Source organism: Rana temporaria, chromosome 5, assembly GCF_905171775.1.
Source record: "Rana temporaria chromosome 5, aRanTem1.1, whole genome shotgun sequence".
In the NCBI taxonomy this organism is placed as follows: Eukaryota; Metazoa; Chordata; class Amphibia; order Anura; family Ranidae; genus Rana; species Rana temporaria.
In genome coordinates, this window is record NC_053493.1 from 376,682,651 (window position 1) to 376,708,622 (window position 25,972).

Sequence of the window (25,972 nt, forward strand, 5' to 3'; positions counted from 1 at the left end):
AAGGGATAGTAGAAGAAAAAACAAAGTCATATAACCACAGGCCAACATGGCCAAACTTATGTGCTCGTAGGCAAGGTGGGGCCGCAGCCAGATCCACATGGGGGCAACAGTGGAAGTGCACCAAAGCGTTCAAACTTCTCAGCAGCTAAAACAAAGTAGCCCAATTGGTAAAATGTGGATTAAACATCAGCAGCTTCTCCGCCTTGGAATAGGAACAAACAGGTAGTTGTCAGCGATAATTAAATCAGTGTATTACCCGTCCTGTTGAGCGCGGCGTTGGATGCGACCATCACGGATTGAGCGTTCCTCTCTGTCCAGCCACTGTGCAGCCGAAGACGGAAGGTCAAAAAAGTGAACGGAGCCTAGAGCTTCCACCCTTAGCTTAGAGGGGTATAGCATAGCATACTTTACATCTAGAGCTCTGAGGCGACGTTTAATGTCTATAAACTTTGCACGTTGCTTTTGTAGCTCAGCAGAGAAATCAGGAAAGCAGGAGATTTTAGCATTATCAATCTTCATGGCTTCAGGTTTAAGCCTGGCATTGCGCAGTATAGCATCCCTATCTTTATAATGGAGCAGTTTAAATAGAAAGGGTCTTGGAGGGGCCCCCGGTGGCAGAGGCCGGGAAGGCACTCTGTGTGCTCTCTCAACTGAGAATAATGGAGTGAAAGCTTCTTTGCCAAAAGCAGTCACCAGCCAGTTTTCAATAAACTCAACAGGGTCCTTTCCTTCAGCTCTTTCAGGCAGACCAACCAATCTCACGTTATTCCTTCTCATTCTGTTCTCTAATTCCTCTAATCGGGATGAGTGTTGAGTGAGGAGATGGTTATTATATGAGAGATCTCTTTGCATGGGGGCCATGTCATCCTCAATGGAGCTTATCCTGCCCTCTGCAGCAGAGGTTCTCTCCCTCAATTTTTGTGCATCTTGCCTCAAAAATGTTATTTCCGCCTTAACCCCTTTAATGTCAGCAGTCAGGGCAGCTAGGGAGGTATTGCACGTGGTAATGGCCGCAAAAATGTCTCTAAGTGAGGGCTCACTATCAGAAGCAGGGCTGGGGAGAGACTGCGGCCTAGTGGGGTTGCTATTAGGAGTACTCACGGCGCTCCATAGGAATTCCGGGCCTCCGCCATCCTCCAGAGGGACAGTATCGTCCGTATCAGATGTTCCCCCGGCCAGCTCGCTCTGTCTCTCCGGGAGAGCGCTGGGATCTGCAGCCAGTACTCTGGAGAAGAGTCTCTCCGCTCCATCCCTGTGCTTCTCCTTGGCTGTGCGGGAGGCCTGCGCGCCATCTTGGCTTGCCATGCTGTCTGCAGCTCGGTTTGCGTTTTGCTTCCTAGCTGCCGACATCCTCTTCGGATCTAGGAACGGAGGGCACCGGGATGATCAGGGCACTGTTCCGCAGCACTTGGGCACCAAGACCAGGCAGGACGGGCAACGTGCAGGATGGATGTCAGGAGATTCGACGGAGAGAGCTGAGAGTGCGTCCGGTTACATCGGCTGCCTGGCCACGCCCCCATAATCTGGCCTTTTATGACTTGCTAGGGGATGAGTGACTTGGGACATTCACACTTACACATCCACTCTTTTCAACTTGTAAAATCTGAGTTGTGTTAGCCGGCCAGATGTTTTACTCCTTCAAGTGTACAATTACAGTAAGCCCTGAAATTCTTGAATGAGGAGATGTCACCTTACTCACCACCTAAGTCTACTTATAGATTTGTTTATGTGTATCTAGACTAACCCTGGAAGGTTCAGATATTCTAGTAGCTACAGGTATCATATGTGTTTTTATTGGCTTTTTTCAGGGTGGAAGTTTAATAGCAGGAACAGAAACTGATCCATTCCAGGGAGAACTACGTATTGTATTAAGAGGAAATCATTCAACTCCAGAATTCCCATTGCCGGATGGACCAAATCAGGGATCAAAGGTTCTAGGTAAGTACAGAATGGCAATTATATACTTTCTATTCCACATAAAGATTTTTTTTTTCAAGCTACATGTCAACAAATGCTGAAATTATTTTTCTTTTGTAGGTGTATTTGGAGACCTTGATCTTCATGGACTTCCACGTGCTGTATATAGGACTAAGCTGGCAAATACAGCACCAGCTGGATCACAGTACATCATCCTAGCAGAACCTGTGGACTGGAAGGTATGATTGTATGATCTTTGGTAGACAATTATGAGGTTGATTTACGAAAGACAAATACACTCTGTAGAGCTTGGTATATAAGCAGAAGCTCTGCTGACTTCCCTCAACCAATCATGTACAAGCAAAAATGCAGTTTTTTAATTTTCCTTGCATGTGATTGGGTATTGTTTGCAAAGTGAAGCTTTACCTCATTTATTAAGCTCTGGAGCAAAGTGCACTGCCTATTTGCCTTTAATAAATCTACCCTTAGTCTTAAGCTGGCTGTACACTAGTAGAATTTTGTATGAAAAGTGTTGTTTTTGGAACTTTTATTTGAATTTCTAATGGTTAGTGTAAGCACAATGACAAAAAATTCCAAGGAACAGAATAGAAATTATAATTAACATTGTGGTTTTACTTTCGATTCCATTCCAATAGCAGGCCTGGATGAAATTTTAAGGGCTTTTGAACAAAATTACTGTATATACTCGAGTATAAGCCAAGTTTTTCAGCACATTTTTTTGTGCTGAAAATTCCCCTCTTGGCTTATACTCGAGTATATATCTGCAGCCTAATCCCCGGTGCTGTGATACATTCAATCTAATAGGAGGTGGCGCTTGGTAACACTGTATGGCCGCCTATTTGATTGAATGTATCACAGCGCTGGGGGATAAGACTGCAGATGGGCACAGCGCCAGGAGATAACGCCGGCACGACACCGATCAAGGTACTCGAGGCTGGGGCATGAGGCATGCAGAGGGGGACAGTAAGGTTGAGGTATGAGGCATGCAGAGGGGGACAGTAAGGCTGAGGCATGAGGCATGCAGATGGGCACAGTAATGCTAAGGCATGAGGCATGCAGATGGGCACAGTAAGGCTGGGCATGAGGCATGCAGATGGGCACAGTAAGGCTGAGGCATGCAGATGGGCACAGTAAGGCTGAGGCATGCAGATGGGCACAGTGAGGCTGAGGCATGCAAAGTGAAGCTGCAAATAGGCATTGTTGGCCCTCTTTTCCGCTTTCAGTAGCTGCTGCATTCTCACCCTAGGCTTATACTAGTGTCAATACTTTTTCCCATTTTTTTGTGGTAAAAGTAGGTGCCTCGGCTTTTCCTCGGGTCGGCTTATACTTGAGTATATACGGTAGTTCATTTATTGATGGCAAGAAAGAAAATTCTGAGAATGTTTCATACAAAGGTTTTTATAAAGTTCTACTAAGGTATGACTAGGTTTAATACACTTGAACAGCCAGTATGCATTAGACATGTGCACACTGAAATATTTTGTTTGCCGCAATCCTATATTTCCGGTCGAATGTTCCGCCTACAAGCTATAGAAGAATTCTAATGTTGTATGACACTAGTAATAATTATATTTCTGAATTATTATTACTAGTCAACTAACATTCAAATTCTTCTATAGCCTATGGGCGGAGCATTTGACCGGAAATGTACGATTGCGGCGTCGTGCAGTTTAGCTGCTTGTCAAATCTTCTTAGATCTTTCGACAGACACCATAAGCCTTCAATGACAGATTCAACGTTTGTATGTTTTTCACTGCTTCGTCGAATCTTCGTCATTCATGTCGAATGGTCTACCCCAACACTGTCTCTATAATGTCAAATCTTTTCTCTCTATGTAGAATAATCTTGGACTAGTAGAGTTAAGGTTAGGCACATTCGACCACAGGTTCGATAGACTCAAATTGCTATTGTCAGCGTCATTTTGAATCTTCTATCTATCTATATCGAACTGTTGTAACAACGAAAACAAAAATAAAAAAATGCTTTATGTCGGATTTCGGATTCTGTACATTTGTTTTCGTTTGTTAAGACAATAACGAAAATACCCAAAATTCGGATGAAAATGCATTTGGACGAAAACGAATGCACATGTCTAGTATGCATCCCGGTCTCAATGATCTCCATAGGTCTATCACATTCCTTCGGTCATATGACCCCCCACATCTCCTGTTTCCTCCTCACTACACACTCTCCAAATATCCAGGATTACGTATTATGTAGTAAAGAGAAATGGGGAAGTAGAAAAAAATGCTTTTTGCAGTGTCTCTATCGACAGTTAAGACATTAAAAAAACAAACCTCTCATATGTGCAGCATAGATGGTGGATACATAGCTGTCTGGCATGCTTCGCACTAGGACTTTTCAAGGGTAACCTCATGGCAAGGTTGGTCATTACTGAAACTTTTCAAGGGACAAACCTTGAAATTCTTGTATGATTTTTCCTGGCATAGGACAGATGGCACCATTTAAAACAATAGCTCACTGGGTCAACTGTGTTCAAAAACATAGCTGTAAATTAGCCCTTTATGGGCTGGCTCTACACCAATGTGATTGCTCTATGATTATTTATTTGGGTGCATATTCAGTGCATACTGTTCTATGTTGACTGTGCATGAAAATACAAGTAACGTGACTTATACAGGCCGCTTGACGCACAATAGCAAAAATTAAGAAAGCTCTTATTCTACAATGCATTTAAACTCAACTCAAACTATAGAACTAGGCCCATTAAAAATAATAGCTGACCTGCGTATATGCACTGACGTGTATTAAAGCGCATAGGTGTGACTGGACACCAAAAGAAGAAACAATATTATATAAACCTGTAGGAGGGCAATAGCTAGCAGCATTGTATACGGATTATCTCTTGCACAGCTATGAGCCATTTTATTAAATTTCATAAATATAGTGTAAAATTTACCTATACATATTTTTTCATCAGGTCGGTGAAAATATCCTTATAACCACCACCAGTTACAGTGCCTGGCAGACAGAAACCAGGAGGATTATTGCTGTATCACCTGACCAGAGAAACCTCACTTTAAATGCCTCTCTCACTTTCAACCATACAGGTAAGACATGTGATATGCAGTGGCGGCCGCTCCATTAGGGGCGCAGGGGCATCGCCCTCCTAATCCATGCGCTTAGCCCCTAATCTACATGCAGGGTGACGGACGCATGGATTCCAATTTTTTTTTTCTTCGAAGCACATGATTAGAGCCTGAGGCTCTAATTGGCTTCAAAAAAGGGTGGGCTCGGGGAGCAGAGCACTGCACCCGGAGCCCACCAATTTGTTGACATTAGCAATTTAATATTTGCTAATGTCTTCCTGTTTCTCCTCCGGCTAATCAGGAAGCGGGTGCTGAGACCCGATTGGCTGGCAATCCTAAGACCCGGTTGGCTGCTAGTCCTAAGTCCTGATTGGTCGGGAGGAGAAGTGACTGCCGGGACTGGGGAGGAGACATATGGGGGGAAGCGGCTGAAACCACAACCTGGATGGGGCTGGCGGGGGGCCTGGCGGGCGACAGGCAAGCGATGTGGTGATCGAGCGACGGGGGGTGGCTGGCTGGGGGGCAGCTCCCCCCAAAAAGCCACCACTTGTTTATTCAGCTGCAAATGTGCAGTACTAAACCTCAAACAATTATTAAGACTCACAGCTCACCCAAACTAGGGGTACAGCTATATTTAAAGTGGTTTTGAAAGGTCTTTTACCTTAATGCATTGACTACATAAAAGTGATTGGAAATGATCACCTTGTAAAACAACCCATTCAGTTTAAAAATAAATAAAAGGCAAAACAAATGTGAATATATATAAACCAAAAAAAAAAAACATTATAAATATCCTTTACCTTTTTTTTTAATAAATGATCACATTCCCTTAACAGGAATATGAAATGTTGTGGTAATGAATGCTTTAAGGTAAAAAACCTTTCAGGTGCAGCTCCCTCCACAGCCCCCCTAAATACTTGCCTGAGCTTGATCTCTGTCCAGCACTGTACACAAGAGAAGCAGTGTTACTCTGTCTCTCCTTCCGCATTGGACTCTGAGGCAGTGGGAGCCATTAGCTCCTGGTACTGTCAATCAAATCCAGTGACGAAGGAGCAGGGGATGGGGTGGAGCCGCCCTGTGTGTGTCAATAAACACACGCAGTGTGTCTTGAAATCAAGCCTGCACAAGCACCTCCTATAGCAAGTAGCTTGCTAGGGGGGAATACTCAAAGAGGCAGAGGAGCCAGCGACGTTGACGGGGAACCTGGGAAAAGCAGGATCAGGGGTTCTCTGTGCAAAACAGGATATTACGTTATTAAAAAAAAAAAATAACCTTTAATATTACTTTAAAATAGAGGGCATGATCCTTGTGCTTTAACCTCATTGCCAGCACATGATGAAGCATTTAGAATGTCCAAATAATTCTTATAAAAAGTTATACTTTATTGATATGCAACTTTATTGATATGCAACCTATCACTTCTGCTAGATGCAAATTTTTTTCTAACTTCACTGTTCTTTTGTACTTGCACTGTTGTTGGCTGCATGTTATTGAATCCACAGACTGCATTTTGTAAATTGATATGCACTTGTGACATCACTACAATCTTGATTTAGATACAATGCAGAAGCATGGAGGAGAATTTGACAAAACTGGTGCAGCGAAAAAATCTGGAGCAGCTGCCCATGGCAATCAATCATCTTCTATCTTTTTTATTTTCAAAGTTTAACTGAACAAGCTGAAGCTAAAAGCGGATTTGTTGTCATGCACAGCTGCTCCATATTCTGTCTGCTTTAGTTTTAATAAATTTCCCTGCTACAAGCGATCCTATGAATTTGAAAAACCAGGAATGGATCATTTCAGCTCCTGAGCTTAGTGCTTTGCTAACAGCCAGTGGTTTCAGCCTGAACACGTGCAAAGACCAATCAGAGCCACTGATATCTGAAGCCGATTTAAAATGCCAACAGGGACTCAAGTGGTTAAGACGAAAACCACATTTCACCATGGTCACCAACCACTGCACCACTAAGGCCTCGTACACACGACCGAGGAACTCGGCGGGCGAAACACATTGTTTTCCTCGTAGAGTTCTTGTTAGGCTTGTCGCATAACTCGAGGAGAACATACTCTCTTTTTGTCTCGACGAGTTCCTTGACAGTTTCCTCAATGAAAAATGTACACACGACCAGTTTTCTCTGCAAAACAACTCTCCGGCCCCGTACACACGGCCGAGGAACTCGACGTGCCAAACACATCGAGTTCCTCGGGCAGTTCAGCCCTGAAGCCGCCGAGGAGCTCGGCGGGCCGAGAGCTCCCATAGAACAACGAGGAAATAGAGAACATGTTCTCTATTTCCTCGTCGAGCTCCTCGTCGGCTTCCTCTGCGAAATTGTACACACGGCCGGGTTTCTCGGCAGAATTCAGCCAGAAACTCGGTCGGAAGCTGAATTCTGCCGAGGAAACTGGTCGTGTGTACGGGGCCTCCCACCAAGTTTCTTAATGGATTCTGCCAAGGAAACTGGTCGTGTGTACGAGGCCTAAGGCACACTGGGTGCATGTTATTTAGCATACAGGAAACTGTCCATTGCTTAAAGAGACCAGTTGGTTGTGTTTGCCTCCCAACTAAGATAAAGAATAGAGTGATAATTGAAGATATTGGGCTAAACCATTAACTCCATTCAGTGGTTTATACCAAATTTCACTTTTCACTACACATGTACTTCAAATATTCCATTACTGGAATCTCAAAGACAACATGCTTTCTTTTGAAGTTCTCCCCCCTTTAGTTCCAGGGTCTGATGCAAATGCCTTTCTGCACTCTGTAAAAGCTCTGGAGAATATGTTGGCACTGTATACGTATGGAAATATATTGCAACAATAAATATACTATCCATGGCGCTAAAGTCCTATTTTTTATAAAAAATAATCACACTCTATGTATTATTTCATGCAGAAAACACCTATCAAGTCCCCAACACAAACCTGACCTACACTCTGGCAGCAGATGTGGCTCTGCTCACTAGAAACATCAAGATCATTGGGGAGGATTACCCAGGCTGGTCCAGTGAATCTTTTGGAGCTCGTATTCTTGTCAGCACATTTTCAGCCAATGGGATGGTCTATCAGGGTACGGTGAATATGAAAACTGATCACTTGCTATATTTTCAATCTGCACTTTCTATCTCCCGCCACAATAAAAGGCAACAAATAGAAATGCGTGTCTTTAAATTTTGTTTTACTCTTTTAAGGAAATGCAAGAATAGCGAATGTGGAATTCTACCACAGTGGTCAGGAAGGTTACAGAGACCCCATAGATCCCCGCTATTCCTTGGCGTTCCTCAACCTTGGAGAGGTAAGTTTCTTACAGATGTGTCTAAACATATCTACTCTGTGACCTATTTTTTGAAAGCATAGGCCCCATAGAGTAGAAAAATAGCAGTTGCAATTTTTTATGTTGCATGAAACCTGTGTAGCTGTTAAGAAAACACATATTTTCAAGAAAAAAAAATTGTAATTTTACTACACACAATTACAATATAATTCCCATTTTTTGATGACATTTAAAAGGTTGAGTAAATAGATACCAAACACGTCAAACCTTAATATTGCATGATGTGGATGTATTTAAATAAGTGCCTTATAATTGAAAATAAGTTTGCCTAAGTACTTCCTACTAGTGTTGAACAGAATATGCCATATTCGATTTCGCGATATATCTCGAATATATAGTCGAATATTCGAGATATATTCGCTAAATTCGAATATTCGTGATATTTTATCGAAATGAAATGATTGCGAATTTTCGCTATTGCGAATGCGAAAATAATTGCGATATTTCGATAACTGCGGTAGGAGCACTCTGATTGGCTCAGAATATTCTTGATATTTTATCGAAATTTCGCAAAATGCGAATGCGATATTGATGGCGAAATTTCGACAACAGCGCTAGGAGCACTCTGATTGGCTCAGAATATTCGTGATATTTTACAATACAAAATAATTGCGAATATTCGGCAAATGCGGAAGGAGCACTCTGATTGGCTCAGAATATTCTTGATATTTTACAATACAAAATAATTGCGAATATTCGGCAAATGCGGAAGGAGCACTCTGATTGGCTCAGAATATTCTTGATATTTTACAATACAAAATAATTGCGAATATTCGGCAAATGCGGAAGGAGCACTCTGATTGGCTCAGAATATTCGTGATATTTTACAATAGAAAATAAAAAGTGTTTTGCATTGGTGGTGATTCTTTACTCTATCCATCTGTCACAGCCGTTTGTCAATCAAACACCTTGAAGATTGAACACGTTCATGCTGCATGCTTTGGACTTTTTTTCACTTCACATATCAAAGACATTTTTATGAAAGATTATTTTTCTATTATTGAGACTATATTTCTTTATATATTTGTTTCACTGTGTATTTCACAAGTTATTTGCGCTTGCTTATTTTATAATTTGCCCACATGTCTTGTCACTAGACATATATTTTTTATTCTTGTAGAGCGACTCCATTTTCTGTCTTATATTAATTTATGTTGTATAACATTTTTGAGTTGCTGCTGTATTCTCCCCTTTTTTTAAGGTATGCGCAATTTTTTCCTTCTTACAAAAAAAAATAATATCAAACATACAAATATTCATAACAGAAACATACACAAAGCCCCCCCCTTTTGCATCAGAGACAATCAGAGTTCTCCTACCACAGTTATCGAAAATTCGCAATCATTTTCGCATTCGCATTAGCGAAAATTCGCATTTTTTTTTTTTTTATATTCGGCAACATAAAAGGATCGCCTCAGCTTAGCTACTCGGCCCAGGGTCTCTAATCATACCAGCAATGCTTTTAGACGTCGATAGGATGTGATCTGTTTTAAAAATAAAATTTAAAAAATGCGAATATTCGGAATAGCGAATATTCACCGCGAAATTCGAAATATATCGCGAATACTCGAATATGCCATATTCGAGCCGAATATTCGCAATACGAATATTCGTGAGCAACACTACTTCCTACTACCTTACATTTGTTGGATATAATAGTATTCTAAATGTGTATACTGCTACTAGCGGCTGCGATCGCAAACTATTGATTGTATATGTTTACTTGTTAAAACAATAATTATTTATTGAATAATAAAAAAAAACTTAAAATTGTACACGCCTAGCACAATTCATCAATTTAGAGTTAACTATGAATTATGACCCCAGAATTATTGCTCTTAATGCGACATTGGTGGTGATAATCTCACATGTGTTGTGCAATTGCTGTTTACAAATGTTTGCCTTTGCATGTATGCATGGGGTGACGGGAGTGCTTTTATATTTTTTTTTTATTTAACTTTATTGGTATCACAAGGGGGCTGACAAACTCTCTCTGTGATAGCATGAGCAGGTGACAGCTTCTCTTTATGGATACATTGCAGGTCTATTCGACCCCCAGGGTTTCTCTGACCCTTCATTGCAGCTAATCAAGCTCAGAGCCTGACTTTTTCTCCAGTGATGCCCGGTCCTCCTCATAGCACCGAACTTCTAACATTGCGAGGGTTAAAAGCTTCAGGTTTAATAACTCAGTCAATCAAAGAAGGTCCCAGCAGGTGCCCGTCCCTTTTTTTCAAAAGTCCTTGTATTGTTTTTACAGAAACAGCTTCACTGAATGGGAGGGGATGTAAGCGAATGACACAATCCTCTCCCCCATTTAGTGAACATCAGTGGCGGCTGGTGCTCAAAATTTTTGGGGGGGCGCAAACGGAAAAAAAATTTGCAGCCTCACTGTGCCCATGAAATGCAGTCACTGTGCCATCAATTGTCACCACTGTGCCATGCCATCAAATGCAGCCACTGTGCCATCAATTCGCACCACTGTGCCATGCCATTAAACGCATCCACTGTGCCATGCCATCAAACGCAGCCACTGTGCCATCAATTGTCACCACTGTGCCATGCCATCAAACGCAGCCACTGTGCCATGCCATCAAACACAGCCACTGTGCCATCAATTGTCACCACTGTGCCCTTTAATTGTCACCACTGTGCCCTTTAATTGTCGCCGCTGTGCCCTTTAATTGTCCCCGCTGTGCCCTTTAATTGTCCCCACTGTGCCCATTGTCCCCACTGTGCCTATTGTCGCCCCTGTGCCCATTAATGTCGCTGCTGTGCCCTGTAAAGTGCCCCTTCCCCCCCCCCCCCGACCGGCACTTAAATTTACTGGAGTCAGCCATCTACGTCCCTCGATGTCTTCTACCGCCCTCGATGACTGACAGGCGTCTCAGCCAATCAGGTTACCGGTAGCCAGAATAGGCCAACTTAATTGGCTGAGACGCCTGTCAGTCTTATACAAGGAGCGCATCCCTAGTGCGTTCCTTGTATAAGTTTCCGGGACCCGAGGGCTTTACTCGGAAAAGCCTATCAGAGCCATTGGCTCTGATAGGCACTTCCGTACAGCCAACCAGCTGCCGTCATTCAGATGGCTGGACATGAGCACCGACCATCTGAATAGAACAGCGGCAGCGGCGATAATAACATAGATTTGTGCAATGCATGAATCTATGTTATTAGACTCAGTGGCAGTGAGAGCCAGAGGGGTGGCGCTCCAGCGCCCTCTATGGACGAGCCGCCACTGGTGAACATGTTACATTCTGTGTAAACAATTTAAAGACTTTTCCAAAAGAAAAGCGGACACAAAGTGGCGGGATCCTTTTGGGACCCTTTGATCATGGTGTTCTCTCTCATATATCAGTAGTGCATTGCTGAACTCTGACTTCATTTTATATTTAAGTACCACAAAAACCGCCTACTGAATCAGTATACATTACAACAGAGCCTTTTTAAAACAGAAGGTATGAATTTTTCTTTTACATTATAAATAAAAATATGATTTCTAATTTAGGATATTGGGCAGAGCAAAGTCCATTGACCAACTGTATATCAAAACCCACTGGTTTATTGTAGAGATACAGCCTAATATTATAGAGTCAATTATTTTAAATTGCATACAGCTCTTGCAGGCTTTTTGGCCATCATCAGTGCAGTGCATGGAAACAGTGGGGTTGATTTACTAAAACTAGAGAGTAAAAAATCTTGTGACGCTCTGTACAGAAACCAATTATTTTCCATTTTTTTTTGTCAAAGCTTAACCACTTCCCGCCCGGCCTATAGCAGAATGATGGCGGACGGTGGGTGGTTCTGTTATCCTGACTGGACGTCATATGACATCTTTCAGGATAACATGCCGTCGCATGCCTGCAGGTGTTAGTCTGAGGCCCCGTACACACGACCAGTTTCCTCGGCAGAATTCAGCTTCCGACCGAGTTTCTGGCTGAATTCTGCCGAGAAACCCGGCCGTGTGTACACTTTCGGCCGAGGAAGCCGACGAGGAGCTCGGCGAGGAAATAGAGAACATGTTCTCTATTTCCTCGTTGTTCTATGGGAGCTCTCGCCCCGCCGAGCTCCTCGGCGGCTTCAGTGCTGAACTGGCTGAGGAACTCGATGTGTTTGGCACGTCGAGTTCCTCGGCCGTGTGTACGAGGCCTGACACACTGCATCTCCGATTGTGGTAAGGAGCCTCTGACAGAGGCTACTTACCTCGTGATCACCTGTGACAAATGACAGCTGATCATCGCGTGAACCAGGACGTGCCGGTAAACGGCTTTCCTTGGTTCGCGCTGACAAGAAGGGGGTCTGCACTGATAATTAGCACATTGATTATCAGTGCAACCCCCCATGAGAGGTGCTCACCACAGCTGCAAATCCATGCCTATCAGCTGACAGTCAGTGCCCACCACAATGCCAATCAGTTCCCATCAGTAACACCTGTCAGTACCTCATCATCAGTGCTGCCCATCAGTGCTCTCTATTAGTTTCCATCAGTGCCGCCCATCAGTGCCCATCAGTGCTGTCTATCGGTGCCCATCAGTGCTGCGTATCAGTGCCGCCTATCAGTGCATATCAATTCTACATATTAGTACCTCCTCATCAGTGCCCATCATTGCCACCTTATCAGTGCCACCTCATCAGTGCCCATCAGTGCCACCTCATCAGTGCCCATCAGTGAAGGAGAAAACAACATTTTATAACAGAACAAAGCAAAGCATTTTTTTTTCAAAAATGACGGTCTTTTTAAGTTTAGCAAAAAATAAAGACCGCAGAGGTGATCAAATACCACAAAAAAATCTCTATTTGTGGGAAGAAAACTATAAAAATGTAGTTTGGGTACAGTGTTGCATGACCGCGCAATTGTCATTCAAAGTGCGACAGTACTGAAAGCTGAAAATTGTCCTAGGCAGGAAGGGAAACTGCCCAGTATTGAAGTGGTTAATTGAACAAGCTGAAGTTAGAAGATGACTTGCTACCATGCACAGCTGCACCAGATTTTGCACTCTTTAGTAAATTAACACCGACGGCTTCTATGGAGCAGTGCTTGGGCACCAACAAGAAAATAGAACTAGACGGGTTAACATAGGGGCCCAGATTCAAGAAGCAATTGTGCCTGTGTAACCATAGGTTACGCAGCGCAATTGCTTACTTGCTCCGGCGTTACGAATGCTCCTGATTCAGGAACATCGTAACGCCGACTGCAGCCCAAAATCTGCGTGGCATAAGGCTCTTATGCCACGCATATTTTAGGCTGCATTCTTGCGATGACCGCTAGCGGGCGTTCCCATTGTGCTCAGTGTATAGTATGCAAATTGCATACTAACACAGATTCACAATGTTGCGCGAGCCCTGCGTACGCAAGTTACGTCGTTTCCGTACGGCGTGTTTAGCGTAAGGCTGCCCCTTCTAATAGTAGGGGCAGCCAATTCTAAAGGATACCCGTCGTTCTCGCGTTGCGATATTTGAAATCTATGTCGTTTGCGTAAGTGATTCGTGAATGGCGCTGGACGCCATTCACGTTCACTTGGAAGCAAATGACGTCCTTGCGACGTCATTTGCCGCAATGCACGTCGGGAAAGTTTCCCGACGGAGCATGCGCTCTACGCTCGGCGCGGGAGCGCGCCTAATTTAAATGATTCCCGCCCCCTACGGGATCATTTAAATTGCGTGCTCTAGCGCCGGGCAATTTTGCCGGCGCGCCCGCGCAATTCACGGAGCTTCTGCTCCGTGAATCAAGGGCAGCAGAGCAAATTTGCGGGGGCGCAGGGCAAAATCGTTGCCCTGCGCCTCCGCAAAAAAAGCGCAAATCTCTTTGAATCCAGGCCAAGGTGGACAAACAACTTAGGCCCCTTTCACACGGGGCAGATCGCTCCGTTGATCTCCGCTGAGCCGGCGGATGACAGGGCAGTCCCCGCACACTGTGCAGGGACCGCCCTGTCTTTTCTCCGCTCTCCCCAATGGGGGGATCGGATGAACACGGACCGTATGTCCGTGTTCACCCGATCCGCCAGACGGATGGAAAAATAGGTTTTTCCTCCGTCACACTTTGGCGGATCGGAGCGGGTCGGATGTCAGCGGGCATGTCACCGCTGACATCCGCGGCTCCATAGAGGAGCACAGATCGCCCGTTCAGGTCCACCTAAAAAACTGGAAAAACTGTTTTTTTTTTTATAATTTTGTCTGACCATACACCCATGATTATTCCAAGCCTATTTAAATGTACTTTTCTTTTTCTTTTCTTTTTTTTTTTAGGTACTGTCCAATGAATCCTATGTCAAAGGATGTGCTTTCCATAATGGATTCTCCCCAGCAATTGGAGTCTTCTACACAAATGGACTTAACGTTGATAACAATGTTATTTATTTTACTGTAGGAGAAGGTACACTCTAAACTTCTAAACTATTAATAAAAATAACAATGATAATAATAATACAATCAGAAATGTATAAAAAGACATCAGATTGGTACGTAAAACAGGTTTTTGATGATGCAGTCTCAGTAGCCACATGGTGAACACAGATACGTATATCTATTGTATAGAGATCAGCGATCTTTATATGCTTACTATAAATAAGAGAAGACTACTGACCGGTTTATTTTGGTACGTTATTATTATTATACATGCATGGAACTTTAGAAAACATACGCTTCTGGACTTCAAGAAATAAAATAGGGGTTAAATGACCTATACCTGTAAGATTAATTTATTATGAATAAAAAAAAAAAAAGCTTTACCATTGTGTCTTTCGTCACAAATGTTCCAATATCTCAAATATTACATTTGAGGGATTATTAGAAAAATGTAATACAATGATAAAATACTAGATTCTACTCTTATGACACGTACAGACGATCGGAAATTCCGACAACAAAACCGTGAATTTTCCCACGGATGTTGGCTCAAACTTTTCTTGCATACACACGGTCGCACAAATGTTGTCTGAAATTCCGAATGCCAAGAACACGGTGATGTACAACGGCACTATTAACCACTTAAGACCCGGACCAAAATGCAGCTAAAGGACCTTGCCCCTTTTTGTGATTCGGCACTGCGTCGCTTTAACTGACAATTGCGCGGTCGTGCGACGTGGCTCCCAAACAAAATTGGCGTCCTTGTATTCCCACAGATAGAGCTTTATTTTGGTGGTATTTGATCACCTCTGCGGTTTTTATTTTTTACGCTATAAACAAAAATAGAGTGACAATTTTGAAAAAAAATCTATATTTTTTACTTTTTGCTATATTAAATATCCCCCCAAAAATATATATATAAAAAAAAAATGTCCTCAGTTTATGCCGATACGTATTCTAAATTTTTGTTTTTTACTACTAATGGCGGCGATCAGTGATTTTTTTCGTGACTGCGACATTATGGCGGACACTTCGGACAATTTGGACACATTTTTGGGACCATTGTCATTTTCACAGCACAAAATGCATTTAAAATGCATTGTTTATTGTGAAAATGACAATTGGAGTTTGGGAGTTAACCACAGTTGGCCCTGATGAGGTTATGTGTGACCTCAAGTGTGTTTACAACTGTAGGGGGGTGTGGTTGTAGGTGTGAGGTCATCGATTGTGTGATCCCTTTTATAGGGGGACACAATCGATGACGCCGCCACAGTGAAGAACGGGGAAGCCGTGTTTACACATGGCTCTCCCCGTTCTTCAGCTCCGATCAACGGTCGCGGAGCTTCTGAGCGGGTCGCGGGCGCGTGCCGCGGTGCGCGCCCGCGACCCCACGGCTGGGCTTAAAGGACAACGTTCCTATACGTTGATGTGCCCAGCCGTGCCATTCTGCCGACGTATATCGGAGTGAAGGGGTGGTTAAGTGGTTAAAGGGAAGTTCAATACCAGTGTGTTAGTAGAAGTTTGGTGAGAGACGATTCGCGCTTTTCAGCCTCGTGCTTTTCAGTCCATAACAGCGTGACGAATATGCTATCTCCATTACGAACGCTAGTTTTACGAGACCAAACACTTCCATCTCATACTTGATTCAGAGAATGCGTGGAATTTTGTGCGTCGGAATTGTCCACAAACAATTGGAATTTACAATAACGGATTTTGTTGTCGGAAAATTTGAGAACAAGCTCTCAAATGTTTGTTGTCAGAAATTCCGACAGCAAATGTCTGATGGGGCTTACACACGAATAGAATAGGTTATTTATTTCCCCAGAATATTCAGGGACAAGTCGCTCATTACTGCCCAGTGCCAGCATCAGGTGACTAATAATAAGAAATTATATGAAACAAAATAGCCAAACATTTTTTCATCCTTTTGTTCCCATCCAGGAATTAGAGTGCTGGGAGATCGGGTGAATGTGAGAGGAAATCTTGTGGCGCTTTCTGTCTGGCCTGGTACATATCAAGGCAGAATGGAGACAACTAATACCCTGTGGCATGCCGGAATAGCGGTTGGTATTTTGTGGCAAATTGATTTATTTTTCTAAGGTTTCACTTTAATAGACCCTCATTTGTGCAGCCACAATCTGATTACCGTATTTATTGGGGTATAGTGCGCTCCCGCGTATAGCGCGCACCCCTAAATTTGCCCCGAAATTCCTGTGGAAAAAAAGATTTTTGTACTTACAGTTTTGGTGTCTTGCGCGGCGTCCATCGGCGGCCTCGTCAGGTCCGGCATCCGTCTGCGGCTTCGGGTGTCCTCTTCGTCGGGTCCGGCGTCCTTCTGCGGCGTCCTCCCCGCTCGTTTCCCGCTTTCCCACGCCGAGTTTGAATACTGCGCCGGCATATACCGAGCGCAGTACACTCGTGTATAGTCGGGCAGGCTTGGCTACTTTTGCGCTGACGTCCTGTACGTCCAGGACGTCAGCGCGAGAGGAGCCGAGACTGCCCGACTATACACGAGTCTACTGCGCTCGGTATATGCCGGCGCAGTATTCAAACTCGGCGCGGGAAAGCGGGTATCGGCGTATATCGCGCACCCACGATTTTTCCCTGATTTTCATATACGCCGATAAATACGGTATTTCAATCGTATATTACATAACAAATGTATTGTACTTCACACACTATTTTGTTTTAAAATAAAAGCTTCTCCAAATTGCCAGAAACAAGACAGATTTTTAGATATGATTTGACTATATGCATCTATTTAGCACTTGTTGGGGGCAGCAAATTTCTCATTAAGTATCTTTTATGCTAAAGGCAAATAGACTATTCACTGTGCAAGAGAACTTTTCAAGGGAATGTCCCCCGGAGATTAGTGAATGAGGTGAAGCTCTTCTGACTTCTGTCGTGCTATCATGTGCAAGCAAAAATTCTGCTTTTTTCCTTGCATGTGATTGAGTATTCCTTGCAAGGTGACAAAGTGAAATGTCACCATATTCATTAAGCTCTTGGGAAAATTCTCTTGCAAGGCACAATTTCCCTTGCAAAGTAATCAACCCAACAAACCTCATTGTATGTAAATATTTATTTTCGTGTGTCAATAAATTTGCATTTAATTTGTGTATGGAGTCCCCTAAATTTTACCAGGGTTGTGCTGTGTTGTACAGGGAGTGCAGAATTATTAGGCAAGTTGTATTTTTGAGGATTAATTTTATTATTGAACAACAACCATGTTCTCAATGAACCCAAAAAACTCATTAATATCAAAGCTGAATATTTTTGGAAGTAGTTTTTAGTTTGTTTTTAGTTTTAGCTATTTTAGGGGGATATCTGTGTGTGCAGGTGACTATTACTGTGCATAATTATTAGGCAACTTAACAAAAAAAAAATATATACCCATTTCAATTATTTATTTTTACCAGTGAAACCAATATAACATCTCAACATTCACAAATACACATTTCTGACATTCAAAAACAAAACAAAAACAAATTAGTGACCAATATAGCCACCTTTCTTTGCAAGGACACTCAAAAGCCTGCCATCCATGGATTCTGTCAGTGTTTTGATCTGTTCACCATCAACATTGCGTGCAGCAGCAACCACAGCCTCCCAGACACTGTTCAGAGAGGTGTACTGTTTTCCCTCCTTGTAAATCTCACATTTGATGATGGACCACAGGTTCTCAATGGGGTTCAGATCAGATGAACAAGGAGACCATGTCATTAGTTTTTCTTCTTTTATACCCTTTCTTGCCAACCACGCTGTGGAGTACTTGGACGCGTGTGATGGAGCATTGTCCTGCATGAAAATCATGTTTTTCTTGAAGGATGCAGACTTCTTCCTGTACCACTGCTTGAAGAAGGTGTCTTCCAGAAACTGGCAGTAGGACTGGGAGTTGAGCTTGACTCCATCCTCAACCCGAAAAGGCCCCACAAGCTCATCTTTGATGATACCAGCCCAAACCAGTACTCCACCTCCACCTTGCTGGCGTCTGAGTCGGACTGGAGCTCTCTGCCCTTTACCAATCCAGCCACGGGCCCATCCATCTGGCCCATCAAGACTCACTCTCATTTCATCGGTCCATAAAACCTTAGAAAAATCAGTCTTGAGATATTTCTTGGCCCAGTCTTGACGTTTCAGCTTGTGTGTCTTGTTCAGTGGTGGTCGTCTTTCAGCCTTTCTTACCTTGGCCATGTCTCTGAGTATTGCACACCTTGTGCTTTTGGGCACTCCAGTGATGTTGCAGCTCTGAAATATGGCCAAACTGGTGGCAAGTGGCATCTTGGCAGCTGCACGCTTGACTTTTCTCAGTTCATGGGCAGTTATTTTGCGCCTTGGTTTTTCCACATGCTTCTTGCGACTCTGTTGACTATTTTGAATGAAACGCTTGATTGTTCGATGATCACGCTTCAGAAGCTTTGCAATTTTAAGAGTGCTGCATCCCTCTGCAAGATATCTCACTATTTTTGACTTTTCTGAGCCTGTCAAGTCCTTCTTTTGACCCATTTTGCCAAAGGAAAGGAAGTTGACTAATAATTATGCACACCTGATATAGGGTGTTGATGTCATTAGACCACACACCTTCTCATTACAGAGATGCACATCACCTAATATGCTTAATTGGTAGTAGGCTTTCGAGCCTATACAGCTTGGAGTGAGACAACATGCATAAAGAGGATGATGTGGTCAAAATACTCATTTGCCTAATAATTCTGCACTCCCTGTATGTGAGTTAAATGGTATTCTACAAAAAATAGATCTTGTTTTTATGATGTCCATATTTAGATCAATGAAGGCAGTGACATTGTTCTACAGAACAATACAGTGGCAGGATTTGAACGAGCAGGATATCGTATTAATGGTGAACCTTGTTCAGGTGAGAATAAAATGTGTATATTTTGTATGGAAAAGCTAAATATTTCCTTTATATTATTATTTTGATCAATATGATTTGAGCTTCACTGACCAAAATCTAATTGCCAAGCAGACACAATGGGGTTGATTTACTAAAACTGGAGAGTGCAATATCTGGTGCAGCTTTGCATGGTAGCTAATTAGCTTTTAACTTCGAATACCAGGCGCACCAAAAATATTGGGAATAATTCCAGATAGAGCTTTACCTGTAGAGATGAACATGATGTGGACTAGATCCCTTTACTCCTTGTTAAAATAGATATCTATTATAGTGTTGGATTGAATTAATCTTTACTCATTTGCACTATAGAATGTAAATTAAAAGTTCTTTATTATTGTTATAGTTATTATTAAACTCTTAAATTTTTGTATGTAATAAGCAATAACAAAAACAAAATAAAAATTATTTGATTAAAAAAAAAAAAAAACTTCAGCGTGTTCCTTTAACCCCCCCTGGCGGTATTCCCGAGTCTGACTCGGGGTTAGATTTCTGTGCTAGGATCGGTAACCCCGAGTCAGACTCGGGCTCGCCTCGCTAGATCCACAGACAGTGTTTACTTACCTTGTCCCTGGATCCAGCGATGCCGGGACCTCGCTCGATTCACACAGCGTCCTCCTGTGCCTCCGATCTCCGTTCCCTGCGACGTTACGACGCACGGGAGCGGAGAACGGGGCCAAATTCAAAAACGTAAACAAACACATTACATACAGTATACTGCAATCTTATAGATTACAGTACTGTATGTAAAAAATACACACACCCCTTGTCCCTAGTGGTCTGCCCAGTGTCCTACATGTACTTTTATATAATAAAAACTGTTCTTTCTCCCTGCAAACTGTAGATTGTCCATAGCAACCAAAAGTGTCTTTTTATGTCAAAAATGGTTTTAGAGCAGCTAGAAAACAGCGATAATAAATTATAATCACTTGCAGAATTGCGCGATAGCGATTTGTGGGGAAATTCGTCATAAAAAAATAAAAGAAATGACAGCGACAATTCTGCAACTGAGCAAATTTCAGTGATTTTGAGTTGATTACATTATTGAATAATTTTTATTATAATTATATTATTATTTGTTATAATTATTTATAATTATGATTTATAATTTTGTTTTTTAAAAAAATTCATACCAGGGATGCCTACTAGACTCTTGTTTGGTCAGTTATGAGTTATTCCTAAAAATTATAGGCCTACAGTACAAATCACCAAATTTCCTTGCAAATAATGGTACCGCTTTCAGCACCTTTTTTCTGAAAGAATCATACCGCCAGGGAGGTTAAGCTTTGACAAAAAACAAACAAGGAAGCTGATTCGTTTCTATACAGAGCTGCACCAGGTTTTGCACTTTACAGTCTTAGTAAATCAACCCCAATATCACTGGAAGAGGTTGGTGGGTAAAGCTCTGAAGCCTCGTACATACGACCGAGGAACTCGATGGGCGAAACACATCGTTTCCTCATCGAGTTCCTTGTCAGGCTGTCGAGGAACTCGACAAGGCAAGTTTCTCCATTCCCGTCGAGGAAATAGAGAACTTGCTCTCTTTTTGGCTCGTCGAGTTTCTCGACAGTTTCCTCGACGAAAATGTACACACGACCAGTTTCTTCTGCAAAAAAATATCTCCCAGCAAGTTTCTTGCTGGTTTTTGCCGAGAAACTCAGTCGTGTGTACGAGGCCTCAGGCCTCATACACACGACCGAGTTCCTCTGCAAAAACCAGCAAGAAACTTGCTGGGATTTTTTTTTTGCCGAGGAAACTGGTCGTGTGTACATTTTTTGACGAGGAAACTGTCGAGGATTCCGTCGAGCCAAAAAGAGAGCATGTCTTCTTTTTCCTCAACGGGAATGGAGAAACTTGCCTTGTCGAGTTCCTCGACAGCCTAACAAGGAACTCGACGAGGAAAACGATGTGTTTTGTCCGTCGAGTTCCTTGGTCGTGTGTACGAGGCTTGACACCATTCAACACTGGAGCTTATCCAAGTGAATACTGAGAAGGAGTGGGGATGGGGTATTATACTTTGCTGAAGGGAGCTGTCAGGAGATGTTGAATGGGCAGGTGACAAATGTGTTTATAAGGTCCCACAAGAAACTTTGTTACACCCATACTGGAGAAAACTTGTTCAGTAGAGTTGCTCAAACCATTCATCAGAGGTTAAACAGTTGGCTGTTTTTCTGTTACAGGTTTCTCTAATCCTAGTCCAGCATGGTACAATAATGAAGCTTATGGTGGGTTATATGGCATCTACATGAATGCAGATGGCCTTCCAGTGTGTTCACGTGTGAGAGGGTTTTTGATTTGGAAATGCTGGGATTATGGAATCTACGCTCAGGTAAGTTATAGACAAACAGACATGTAGGTGTGTTGTAAGTTATTTTGAAACATGGTCTAAACTTTGAATGTCTGTGTTGTGTTTTGTAGACCGTCTCCTCATTGCAGATCTCTGATGTGATCCTGGCAGACAATGGAATGGGTATACTTTCTATAGTCTACACTCCTCCTTCAGTTTCTCACGAAATTTCCAATAAGACTGTTCAGATCACGGTATGAAAAGTCTGTCATCAGATACTGGAATTTACATTGATTTATGTGTTATTAAAATAGATGCATGTCTAATGGGGCAAGTGAAATTCAAGTGAAGTCCAGTTCATTTGCAGATAATTAAATAAAATCACATGACATTTCATCTATCTTTACTAAGATTAGCTAATATGTGGACCAGGATCTAACACTCTGAAAAATGTTTTATTTATAGTCACCCCCTCAAGGTGTCAGACTAAAGCCCCACACACACTATTACATTTTCTGCTGATTTTTTGTCTTCAGATTTACCAAAACCCTATAATATGAGGTCAAACTTTAAGAGTTTCAATTTGTATACAATCAGGCAGGCCCTTGCACTACATGTTTTGGTAAATCTGAAAACAAAAATCTGCAAAAAATCTAATAGTGTGTATGGGGCCTTAGAGGTCTGTTTTTCGTGGTTTTCACCCAATATTTGCAAAAAAAAATGTGAAGATTTACCAATTGTTTTTACATACGATTAAAGTAGAAATATGGGTATATCTTGGGTGAAAACATTAGTAAATAGACCCCTGTAATTATGTGTACCACTCACACTAACTAAGTGGACCTATGTATGTATTATCGTATGCTTAATAATTTCTTAATCATTGAGTTTTTAAAAAATTATGGGGCAGATCCACAAAAGAATTATGCCGGCGTATCTCTTGATACGCCGCATAATTTCAAATTTTGCGCGTCGTATCTTTGTTTTGTACTGTATCTACAAAACAAGATACGACTGCATCTCGGATTGATCCGACAGGCGTACGTCTTAGTACGCCGTCGGATCTTAGGTGCATTTTTTCGGCGGCCGCTAGGTGGCGTATCCGTCGAATTCCGTGTCGAGTATGCAAATTAGCTTGTTACGGCGATCCATGAACGTACGTCCAGCCGGCGCATTTTTTTACGTTGTTTGCGTTCGGCTTTTCCCGGTGTATAGTTACCCCTGCTATTATGAGGCGTACTCAATGTTAAGTATGGTCGTCGTTCCCGCGTCGCCTTTTGAATTTTTTACGTCGTTTGCATAAGTCGTTCGTGAATAGGGATTTGCATAGAATGACGTCACCGTCGTAAGCATTGGCTTGTTCTGGTTTAATTTCGAGCATGCGCACTGGGATACCCCCACGGACGGCGCATGCGCCGTTCAAAAAAAACGTTGTTTACGTCGGGTCACAACGTATTTACATAAAACACGCCCCTATCACATCCATTTGAATTCCGCGCCCTTACGCCGCCAAAGATACACTACGCCGGCGTAACTTAGGCCCAAATTCTTTGAGGATTCGAAAAAAATAAAATTACGGCGGCGTAGTGTATCTTAGATAGGTACGTGAATCTGCCCCTATGTATTTTGCTATCTTTACTGTCTGTAATTTTTGTGACCTGTCATTAAGGTGATTAGGGCTGGTGGCTACATCTACCTGCTGAGAGACGCAACAGAAATCTCTAATTCACGCCACTACTATTTGTACTGGCTCTAAGCGCTGGTATGAATGTAGTCTGAAGGTGGTGATAAAAACCAGGCTCACCTGTGTGGTTTTACCATCCCCCAACCACCAATGTAAAAAAGCTAAAAAAAATACAATATATATCTGCTCCAGCTTTGTATATTAATCATGATTGGGAAGCAGTGTCACCACCTATCATCAATGTCAATTGTATTAGGAAATAAATACGGTTATTTAGATTCACCTTTGTTCACAATTTTTTTTAAATAAATTCCAGCTCCCCTATGTACCAATATAGCATACATGTACTTTCTTTGCAAAAATATCAAAGCTTTCCATAAAATCTACAGACAAATACCTTACTGTCCTCCATCCTTGTTTCAAAACGTATCTATTGCTTCTGTCTTACGTCCTCACAGACTGTAGGTCATGGCACAGGAAGGAGTTGACCGCTGACCTCATTAGCACACACCCTGCATCATCCACCCACCAACTCCCAGCTGCACAGCTGAGTGTTTATGTCCACTCCCTCCTATGTACTTGTATAAAGATGGCCATACACTATGCAATCTGATTCTATATTGTGTATTTAGTGAGAAGGGTGATCACTAATTGATTGCATTTCATTTAAAAAAAATGTTCAGCTGGGAATGGGAGGGTGGATGATGCAAGGTGTGTGCTAATGAGGTCAGCTGGTCGACTTCTTCCTGTGTCATGACCTACAGTCTGTAAAGAAGTAAGACAGAAGCAATAGATACCCTTGGAAACATGGATGGAGGACAGTAAAGTAACTGTCTGTAGATTTTATGGAAAGCTTTGATATTTGTGCATATTTTGTGCTGGAATTGTGGGGAAAAAAAGGTAAACTTTGCCTTTAAAAACTAAGTTCAGGCTAAGATGAACTTAGCCTTTAAATATAGTCAGTTCTCTAGACACCCTCTTGAAATTTTTCTTATAAATATCATAAATAAATTAACAACCCCAATTCTATTGCAATTTTGATTTATTAAACCACCCTGTAGTGTTTAATTGCTCTTTACTGCCCTTTTACAATAAGCTGTTCTGTCTTTTTTTTCCAGAAATCTCTGCTTGTTGGAAGCAGTCCCAACTTTGATTGCACTGATATTCTCACAAACAGTGACCCCAACCTCCTATTTTCTGACCAACATCGCAGTCACAGACCTCTGACAGGTAAACTCCAAAATAAATAGAACTAAATGCAAAACTTTATTTTTTTTCATTTTAGAGCAAGGGAGGGTTATAACCCCTGTCAGGTTTATTTGTCATATGTGTCCCTTTCAGGAAATGTTCCTTCACTTCCAATCACCAAAACAGGTAAGAGGAAATCCCACCTAAATAAGGCTTGTCACCAGAACTTGTGTCCCCAGTGGAAGTTTTCCCATATATTAATGTTCTGGGGACAACCTGAAAGTTGGGGTTTTCTTTCACTTTCACACTCGGTGATGGTGGTAGACAGGACAAATAAAGAGGGTGAATCTCCCTAATAGGGGCACAGACAGTAGACTTAAAAGGTGATGAATAGTTTGAGGTGCGAGCTGCAGATAGCTATAATAAAGTGACATAAATCGGTGTCAAAATAAGCAAATCTCTGCTGCTCCGCCGATCCCTGCTAAGCAGGCGGATGACAGGTTTGTGTCCGCTTTACTGTGCTAAATGGACACGAACACAGTCCCGCTCTCCTCTATGGGACCTGTCCATTTCTATCCGATCCGCCACACGAATGGAAAATAGGACCACAATTCGCCTGGTTTTGGCAGAAAGGATCGGATCAGATGGGGGTGGGTGTCAGCGGACATACGGAGCGGTGGGCGTTCTCGGACCTATGTCCACTGACATCGGCTTCTCCATAGAAGAGACTGCATGGTCCGATCAGGTTTGTCTGAAAAACTGACATGTGGACCTGATCTGACAAGCCGTGTGAAAGGGCCCAAAGGCAACATTTAGTATTGCACAGGTGAGTTGCCTAAGTACTTTAGAGTACCATTCATGTAAATGGACCCTGAGGGTCAGTCTCCGGCCTATATCTTGGTCTATGTTGGTTACTCCATCGGTGGGATCTCCTTCTACTCCTATCCATCTGGGAGATTTGGGTGTTCCCATCTACATTCTAACGCTCCTATTGCATTCTCCACAATGTAAAATACATCAAAATCCAACAGGAAGAGTGGGAACCTATATAATTGCCACAGCAGGTGTTGGGTCATTAAATTCTCCTTCAAATTCCAACTGGATGCAGAACAGGACTAAAAGCTGAACTCTGATCAGAACTATTAATCTTCCCAAACAAAAGAAATTCTTAAGCCAATCAGAATCCTTCTAAATAGCACAACCTTCCTTGAATACAGCTTTCTTCAAGATGGGATCTGCA

At 42.4% G+C, this 25,972-nt stretch overlaps 1 protein-coding gene across 1 annotated transcript in view; it reads left to right on the top strand.

The window, feature by feature from the left end:
• LOC120941466 (fibrocystin-L-like) overlaps positions 1-25,972 on the top strand; it is a 239,500-nt gene that overhangs the window by 176,763 nt on the left and 36,765 nt on the right. The window contains exons 57-67 of the mRNA XM_040354858.1: positions 1,809-1,938; positions 2,038-2,156; positions 4,880-5,009; positions 7,882-8,055; positions 8,177-8,280; positions 14,563-14,689; positions 16,603-16,724; positions 19,447-19,537; positions 21,754-21,902; positions 21,992-22,114; positions 24,663-24,774. Coding sequence (XP_040210792.1) covers positions 1,809-1,938; positions 2,038-2,156; positions 4,880-5,009; positions 7,882-8,055; positions 8,177-8,280; positions 14,563-14,689; positions 16,603-16,724; positions 19,447-19,537; positions 21,754-21,902; positions 21,992-22,114; positions 24,663-24,774 — 1,381 coding nt within the window. The remainder of the gene's footprint in view (positions 1-1,808; positions 1,939-2,037; positions 2,157-4,879; positions 5,010-7,881; positions 8,056-8,176; positions 8,281-14,562; positions 14,690-16,602; positions 16,725-19,446; positions 19,538-21,753; positions 21,903-21,991; positions 22,115-24,662; positions 24,775-25,972) is intronic.